The sequence below is a fragment of the Cystoisospora suis genome (assembly GCF_002600585.1).
Source record: "Cystoisospora suis strain Wien I chromosome Unknown contig_1196, whole genome shotgun sequence".
In the NCBI taxonomy this organism is placed as follows: domain Eukaryota; phylum Apicomplexa; class Conoidasida; order Eucoccidiorida; family Sarcocystidae; genus Cystoisospora; species Cystoisospora suis.
This window is the reverse complement of record NW_027153997.1, coordinates 36,008-44,344: the sequence shown is the minus strand read 5'-3', so window position 1 is coordinate 44,344 and position 8,337 is coordinate 36,008. Positions and strand designations below refer to the sequence as shown.

The 8,337-nt window shown below is 42.2% G+C and overlaps 2 protein-coding genes across 2 annotated transcripts; one reads left to right on the top strand and one right to left on the bottom strand.

The window, feature by feature from the left end:
• The first annotated feature begins 583 nt into the window (after positions 1-583).
• On the top strand, positions 584-3,364 carry CSUI_002812 (uncharacterized protein). Its single transcript, XM_068063011.1, has 3 exons — positions 584-1,097; positions 1,527-1,676; positions 2,556-3,364. Exons 2-3 carry the CDS (start codon positions 1,537-1,539, stop codon positions 2,644-2,646), a joined length of 231 nt encoding a protein of 76 aa, XP_067925017.1. The 5' UTR covers positions 584-1,097; positions 1,527-1,536; the 3' UTR covers positions 2,647-3,364.
• Positions 3,365-4,368: 1,004 nt separating this feature from the next.
• On the bottom strand, positions 4,369-8,337 carry CSUI_002811 (uncharacterized protein; the record flags this gene model as incomplete). Its single annotated transcript, XM_068063010.1, has 4 exons — positions 4,369-4,755; positions 5,480-5,781; positions 6,508-7,005; positions 8,319-8,337. The coding sequence occupies 4 exons, from the start codon at positions 8,335-8,337 to the stop codon at positions 4,369-4,371; spliced, it is 1,206 nt and encodes a 401-aa protein (XP_067925016.1).

Below are 8,337 nucleotides of genomic sequence, written 5' to 3'. Positions count from 1 at the left end.
TACATACATACGTATACATACATACATACATACATACGTATACATACATACATACATACGTATACATACATACATACACATACATACATACATACATATACATACATACATACATAGACATACATACATACATACATAGACATACATACATACATAGACATACATACATACATTCATAGACATATACATATATATATAAAGAGAGAGAGAGAGAGATAGATGGAGAAATATACGCATGTATACATACATACTGGGATGTCTATACATACATATATTGGTATCTATCTATCTGTCTTTAGAAGGGTATTTCTGTTTCAGCTCTCTCTCTTTCCTTTGAACGTACGTATATCTTCGTGTGGGTCAGGTAGTCGTGCGTCGTAAGTGAGAGGAGAGAAGAGCCTTGCCTTTCTTCTTTTTCTTTTTCTAAGTCCTTTTGCATGCAATCGATCTTTTCTAGACCTGCGGGAAGTTGAGCAGCTGCACAGAGAGATTCAAGAAGATTAAGAAGATAGATAAAGTCTTCTAGGTAGATAAAGACAGATAGGTCGTTTTCTCTTTCCTTCATTCTTTCTTCATAAAGAGATCGGTAGGCAGCTGTAGTATGGACACCAGACTGCCTGGATTAGGAAGCGACAGACGATAAGATATAGGCTCTCATGCCTACCTCTCTTTCGTTCTTTCTTTTTGAACAAGTCTCTTTCTTCTCTTCTTCTATCTCTCTGTTTCTTACGCACGGTGTGTGTATGTGTGTGTCTATAGATTTCGTCCGAGCTCATTCACTGGCGTGAGAGAGTGCTCAATCATCAGCAGAAAGTTTTCGCTTCTCGTATTCCTTCTGTCTCTCCTCCTTGTTCTCTTCCCCCTCTTCCTGCTTGCTCTACGTCAGCTACTCCTCCTAATTCTTCTTCCTCTTCCTCTTTGAGAAGCAAGCACAATACATCTTCTTCTTCTTCATCTCTTCGGCTTATAGACGGAGGACAGAAGAGCAGAGGAGGTGAAGGAGAGGGTGTGTTTTCTTCTTTTTCTTCTTCATTACCACAGAGCCGTTCCAGGGTTCTTCATGCTGCCGAAGTGGCTGTCCTTAGGAGAATTGAACGGTAAGTTCAGAAAGAGAGAAAGAGAAGAGACAACGACGTGTAGAGAAAGAGATACATCTAGAGAGTTGGGCGATATATACATATATATATATACTGTATGGAGGGATATATACGTGTATATGTTGAGAGAGAGAGAGAGACAGACAGACAGATGGACATACATATCTATTTTTCTTTTCGACTTTCTTTCTTTCTTTCGCGCTCCTTCTTTCCTTTGTTTCTTTCCTTCATCTTCTTGTTTCTCCCTTCTCCTGCCTTTCTTTGTTCTTTTCCTCTTCCTTCTTTGGTTGAATGAGAGAGCAGAAAAGAAAGAAGAAGAGGGTCTTTTCGTCCTTTTCTTTCTTCTTTCTTTCTTTCTTTTTGTACTCGCATCATCTTCTCTCTTGTCGCCTCTCTTCTTCCTCTCTATGCAATGGTTTGTCTCTGTAGATACACAGCGATGTTGACGAAGAATGAATTATCTCTCTCCTCTTCTTTGCGTGACGAGGGAGAGGCAAAAGAGAGAAGTCGAACGAGGTGGCTGGCCGACGGGCAGGAGGAGGAAGAAGAAAGAGCAGATGAACCTCTAGATGTAGAAAGGTAGAAAAATACATGAAAGGAGAGAGAGAAAGCTAGAGAGAGAGAGATTCTTCAGAAGAAGAACCTAGCTCATCTTTATAGATGTTGTCGCAGGACTCACAATAGTGGGAAGCTCCCAGAGAGAGACATAGACAAACCAGCCAACTAATCATCTACGTTATCAAACATATCCAACGAAGCTACCGTCCTGATGGCGTGCAGGTGTCTAGCCCCCCGAGCTAGCTAGCTAGCGAATTCAGTAGCTATGAGATAGATAGAGGTAGCTAGCTAGCTAGCTGAATCACTGGGGACACGGGATAGCTGGATGGATGAAAGTGATGAAACACGACTGACAAGAATAAGAATCTGCTCTAAGGCTGAGATACATCGCCGCCTCTCTATATGTGTTTGCAGCACATCTACACATGAGTAGCCAAGCACATAGGAGATACAGGGGATACGTGTCTAAGAGCCGAATCTATCCTTGATCTATGTATCTATCTTCTCGTAGTCTATCTATTTGTCATCAATCAATCTAGCTTCAGCTGTATCTATCTATCTATCTATCTTTGATCTGTCTATGTATCTATCTCCTTTTATGAATCTATCGATATTTGTATTGGCGATTTTCTTTCTTTTCTTCCCTATTCTCTCAGAGAGGTTCTCGCGTATCTCGAGTTTGCCTACCTGCTGGACTTACATCATGCTGCTGTCATACAATAGATGCCTATAATACATACATTCATACATACGTACATACTACGTATTACAGGCATCTATGTATGCGCATACATAAATACATAGACATATGTCCTATATAGATCCACACATATTCATAGTACATCTGTACTGATAGAGATAATTCATTCCTTCCTTCTTCTGTTTTCTCTTTTCTTCCAGAGATCGCGAAATTCTTTCGTCTTTACAGACAGCCATTCAAGTTCTGAGCTCTCTCGATACTTTGAAGCGGTTCTCAAAGTCCAAAGATTAGCTATCTATCTATCTATCGATCGATCGGAGTCTCGATCGATCGATTGCTCCTTCATTCATTCATTCCTCCAAGGAGGGGGAGGAGGCATCATCGCCAAAAGCATCCACACTTGACTTCAACAACGTCTGTCTATCATCTCTTTTTTCTATCGATCTATCTTTCTTTCATCTACTATCTGTCTATCTTTCATCCATCTATCTATCTGTCTATCTCGCTGTCTTTCATCTATGTGCCTTAATCCATTTATTTATGTTTAGTCTTTCTGTAATCTGCCTGTCTATCTTCAGTCTGTCTATCTTTTGTGAATCTATCTATTTATCTCTACGTACTTCCGCAGACATAAAAGAGAAAGAAGAGTGAGAAAGAAAGAAAGAGGAAGAGAGAGAGAAAGAGAGATTCCTTCTCCTCTTGCTTTTGACGAGAGAAGAATGGACGAAGATCCAGTTGTCGATTGCACAGATAAGAAAGTAGTTCGCTACTCAGCAGTTAGCTTTTAGCTAGCAGTATCTTTCTTCTTATTCTTGTTTTCTTTTCTTTTCTTTCTCTTCTTTCTCTTCTTCGTTTCTTGGAGTGGAGAGATGGACTCATGAAGACGCTTCACCCCCTCTCACTGGCCTAGTGAAGAAGAATACACCCTGTTTCTCTTTTCTTTCTTTCCTTCTTTCTTTCTTTCTTCTTTCTATCTCTCTGTGTGTCATTCGTTCTTGTCTTCTCGTTAGGATCAAATAAGAGTCATCTTGAAACTCCATCTAGTCATCTTTTCTCTTTCAAGTCTCTCTAGTATAAATAGGAGGAGCTGTATGTGCGGCGCATATACAGCAGAGTCCCTCTTCTTCGTTTCTTCTAGTTGACTCGAGAGGGTAGACAAAAGATTGAAAATAAAGGTGACTGCATGCATGCGTGCATGCATGCGCCCATGTCTTCCGTGACAATAGCGATGTGAAGACACAAGAAGAGCAGCTGCTACACACGAATAGAGGTGCATACTTCCTATCTGGATAGATGCATAGATATACAACTATCTATACATAGAGGTTATGGCGTGTCTATCAATCTAGAGAAATGAATGTGTATGGCCGTCGTATATGTATGCATACGGAGTGTATATCCAAAGAGAGAGGAGTGATATACAAGAGTTAGGTTCTATGGATCACCCAATCCAGAGAACACGGGGGCGGCTTAGTGTGGGACAGAAGTCCCCTAGAATTTTAGTTCAAGAATTCGTGATCTTCTTTCATCTCCATTATCGATTAAAAAGACACTTTCCTTCTTTTTTAATTTCTCACAGGATGAACGAGAAAAGGCCAATGCCCTCACTCCGTTCTTTCCAACGTCATGAAAAATAAACAAGAGAAAGAAATAAAGAAAGAAAGGAGGAAAAAGGGAAGAAAGAGATGAACAAGAGAAACATGAGACTTCTGAAGTGTGTTGCCCTACTAGCCGTACCTGATAAATGAATGTCTACCTAGCTAGCTAGCTAAATCCATAGCTAGCTAGGTCACCCTCCTCTCCTCTCTTCTCACTTGCACCTGGAGAATCTATCTCCCAAAGACGAAGAGGAAGAGAAGAAAGAATCTTGTCTTGAAGGAAACACGAGAAGGATCAGCCCCACTCGACATAGATGCTACTATACACGGTACTTGGAGAGATGGCCTATATGCCCGCATGCAATCTATATATCAACAAAGCGCGATGAAGAAGAAGAGAGAACCGTAGAAACAATTACAACAGGGACAAAAAGCCTTCTCCGTTTATATAGACTATCAGGAGAGAAGAGATGAGAAGGAATGAAGAAGAAAAGGCCGCCGAGGGAGTACCATCATTCATCTTATGATTCCTTGGATTACATAGCGCTACGACCCCCTGCGCAGACATATCGACTTCATTGCGACAAGGAACTGACTGAATCTCTCCAGCTTCATACTTCTTATAGGTATTCTCATCGCATACGCATGCCCATGGATAGTCTGTCGCTTGGGGATACATAAAGTTGAAAAAAGAGCCTTGGTTGCCTCCTTCAAAGTTCGCTGGATTCTTATCGCCTGTCCCCCCAAGGAACATATTGTTTAGCATGTCAAAGAAACCTTTTGACTGAAGCTCCATGAAAACCTGGAGAAAGATGAGAAAACAAAGCAAGGAAGGAAACAAGAGAAAAAAGAAAGCCAGTGAGAGAGGGGAGAGAGACAAAACGATCGGTTACAGTCATCCTCTGAGTACATGTAGGATCTCTTGCAAGATCTCTATGTACGTTTATTTGTCCCCTACGAAGTGATTAAGGTGAAGACAGACCCAGACTCCACATAAAAAGGCCGGTGACTGTAGAGGTTTCTACATATCTATATAGGGATATATATACTATAGATAGACTTCCGACTCTGTGTGGCTACAGGGATATGTATACATATACAATAAACACGTACAGATGAATATACATCCCCCTCTCACTCTGAAAAGAAAGACTCTCTCTCAAGGAATATAGAAAAGACCCTCCTCCGACACAGTCCGTGATATATATACAACAGACATATGTGATGTACATACGCCTGAACATAGGGTAAGTGAAACAAAGCCTTCTTCATGAAAGAAGCAAGAGAGAGAATGAGTAACTTGAATCTCGTTTGTCCCTCTAGATACGCGTCCATAATTACGATTCTAGACTGCTGAAGAAAGATGTACGGAGAATCCTGTATACATCCTGTAGCTCGCAAAAGAAGAAAAAAGAACTGTCGATCTGTGAGTTTGCTCCTCTTGGAAGAAAAGAAAGAATAGCATCGATTGCATCCTACGGCTATCTCATCATTGACACGATCGCGAAGAGCTTCCCCTGACTTACCTTTCCTTCTTCAAGATCAACAATCGATGAAAGAATGGCTAGCTGTCGATTGTCGATGCCTTTTTTCCGAGATCGATTCGTACCCTGACGTGTACTACTGACGCTTGAAGGCGATGGTGAAAAAGTTCCTACAGCTGAAGAAGAAAAGTGTCTTTCCTTTTCACTCGCTCCGTCTGTGTTTGAAGCGCTTTCGTGAGCTGTCGGATGGATGTGACTTTCTGCCTTCGATGAAGATACGTCTTCTTTTTCGCTATGGCCCTCATTTCTCTGTAATATGAAGGGCTTGATCACCGGAGGAAGCTCTGCAGACAGAAGTCGAGCATACGACACATTACACAGCATCGACAATAGCAGCACAACACCTAAACGCTCAAAATCGGTTTTAAGCTATATCCTCATCTACCCATGTTTGATCTATCTATCTATCTTGAATCTATCGATCTTTATTCTATGTATCTATCTGTCGATCTATCTTAAATCTATCCATCTACCAATCTTTATCTATCTATCTATCTCATCTTTCACCCCCCCCCTTATCTACGAGTTCTACATCTATCTAACAAGTAAGCGTGTACATATGAAGATACAAACAAATGCAGTGTGGTATTTCATTGACTGAAGTGCTCCCATGAGAAAAAAGAACCTTCCCGTCTCCCCCTTCGTAAGAAAGAAACAAGCAGCCTGATATCATAACATCACAGACTGGTGTATGTACACTCCATCCTGCGAGGAAGCAGAAGGAGAAAACCGTGGATGGGTCACCGCTTAGCTACTGAAGGGAAAGAACGAAGAAAGATCCTCGCACCCCTACCCCGATGTGAAGAGAGATAGATCAATCGAAAAAGAGAGACTGCAACCTAGCTTTCAGAGGGATTGCTGACTACTCCAAGACAGAAAGACGAGATGACGGAGCGAGACAAAAGAAAAGAGAGAGAAAAAGCGACAAGAAAACACACAGGAAAGACGAGAGGAGAATTTTGAAATGAGCCTTCCTTAAAGGAGTCACGCAGCTTTTCTCTTTAGCCTACCAGGTAAGGTGACGTGGAGCGTTTTCGCCAGAGGTTTCTCAGGCGTTTCGCACATCTCTTTCTTTCCTTCTCTACATTTCTTTGCAGCGTCTTGACGTAGTCGGCTTAGGTTTTCTTTCGCCTCAGTGAACTTTCTTAGACCTTCGATCTTTATCTTCGCACTGTCAGATGATCCCTGCTGCACAAGTTTATGCACAACTTGATCTTCTAGGGAAGGCTCCTGCGAATCTCCTGAAGGTCCATAGTTAGTTCTCTTGTCTCTTTCTTCTTTTCTTACAGAAGTAGTAACTGAAGCATCTTCATGCCCTTCCCGCTTTTCTGAGGAGGGCCTCCTATTCATCTCCATGGTTTCCCTATCTCTGTCACGAGAAGAAGAAACAGATACACCAGTGGTTCTATCTCTTTCTAAAGTATCGTGACGATGAAGGCTTGACCGCTGCTCTTGATGTAGAGGAAGCGAAAGAACATGAGAAAAATTCAACTCCGTAGACAAGAAATCTGAACGCAGACAACAAGTCGATCCTACCAAATAGGTACGAACCGTAAAAGATTAACTATGTCGCATTAAGGTTGTGTAGTAAACTTTGTACATATGAAAGGCAACCTTCACATTCCATACCGACGAGGTCCAATCTCTTTCTTCTGTAAATCGATTGTCGAAAGGCCTGGTGACAGAAAGATCTCTACATGGCAACTTAGAGAAATAGTGAGAGACATATCTCTGGGAAAAAGGTGGGCTAGCTGATCACTTCATCGGTGAATGGGAAGAAAAGCGAAGCCATCAGCTCATGCGGACAAATCTACACAATACAAGAAAGAATCGATACCTTTGATACCCCAGAGGTAGTGGCAGGTCATTCAGGAGACGAAAAGAACTCCTCATCGACTACTTGTACACAGATAGAGAAAGAGAAATATCGTAAGTGTTGCGCATCTATCCACGAAAACAAGATTGTTCACAGTTGAGTTCGCAGATCTTCACACCGGCCGTTTCTGGCTTCTTCGACCTTCCCTGTTTTGCTCCCGGCAAGAGACGCACCTTTCTTGGATGAAGAAGAAAGAACGTGGATCAGCTCTCCGCTGAAATACAACAGAAGGATCGTCACGACAGATGAAGGGAGACTTCTCCTCCCCCGAATTCTTAGGAACATCATCCTGTCATACACATCTATATAGAGGTAGCAGAATATGAACCAAACGACAAGGAGAAGACTCAGCAATGTCGACGTGTCTGTCGTCTCTCCCCTCTTTCAAATCAACTGAAGGTCCTCCCACCGTCTTCTTGCCCCCCTTCATGTCAGTCAGTCTCTTCAGGCAAATCTCTTTACACCGTTCAACTAGAATATTCATCTCCGGGACAGGTTCATCTTCGTTCTTTTTCTTCTTCTTGAAATTCAGATACCAAGCCAAGAGATGATGAAACGACTAACATGCCAGTGATCTTTCCCTGCCCTCATCAGAGGAGTGCGAAAGAACCACAGAGACGAGGGTGCGATTACGCGAGCAAATCTCTTGAAAATGACGGCTTCCGTGAGCAACCATCCCCCGCGGTTCACCGGGATGACGATATCAAGAAGAGTAGGCCATCCACAGAATGTCCTCCCAAGTGCGAGGCTTTCGCAGAAAGAGATGAGAAAGAACAACAGTAAGAAGGAGAACAAGAAGAAGGAACGCAGAGACAGCGAGAGAGAGATCTATGGAGACAGAAAGATGGAGAAAGAGAAACACAACATAGCTTTTGAGACTTCGAGTGGCTGCCAGGAGATTGTACACGTAACAGCTAGGCAGTAGAAAGAGATGAACAACCTTACAAGGACGTGAAGTAAACAT

Bases quoted from the DNA above. Each gene is read 5' to 3' on its own strand.
- CSUI_002812 (XM_068063011.1), top strand. From the start codon at position 1,537: ATGTTGACGAAGAATGAATTATCTCTCTCCTCTTCTTTGCGTGACGAG. The intron at 1,677-2,555 runs GTAGAAAAATAC...CTTTTCTTCCAG, and splicing joins GAACCTCTAGATGTAGAAAG to AGATCGCGAAATTCTTTCGT.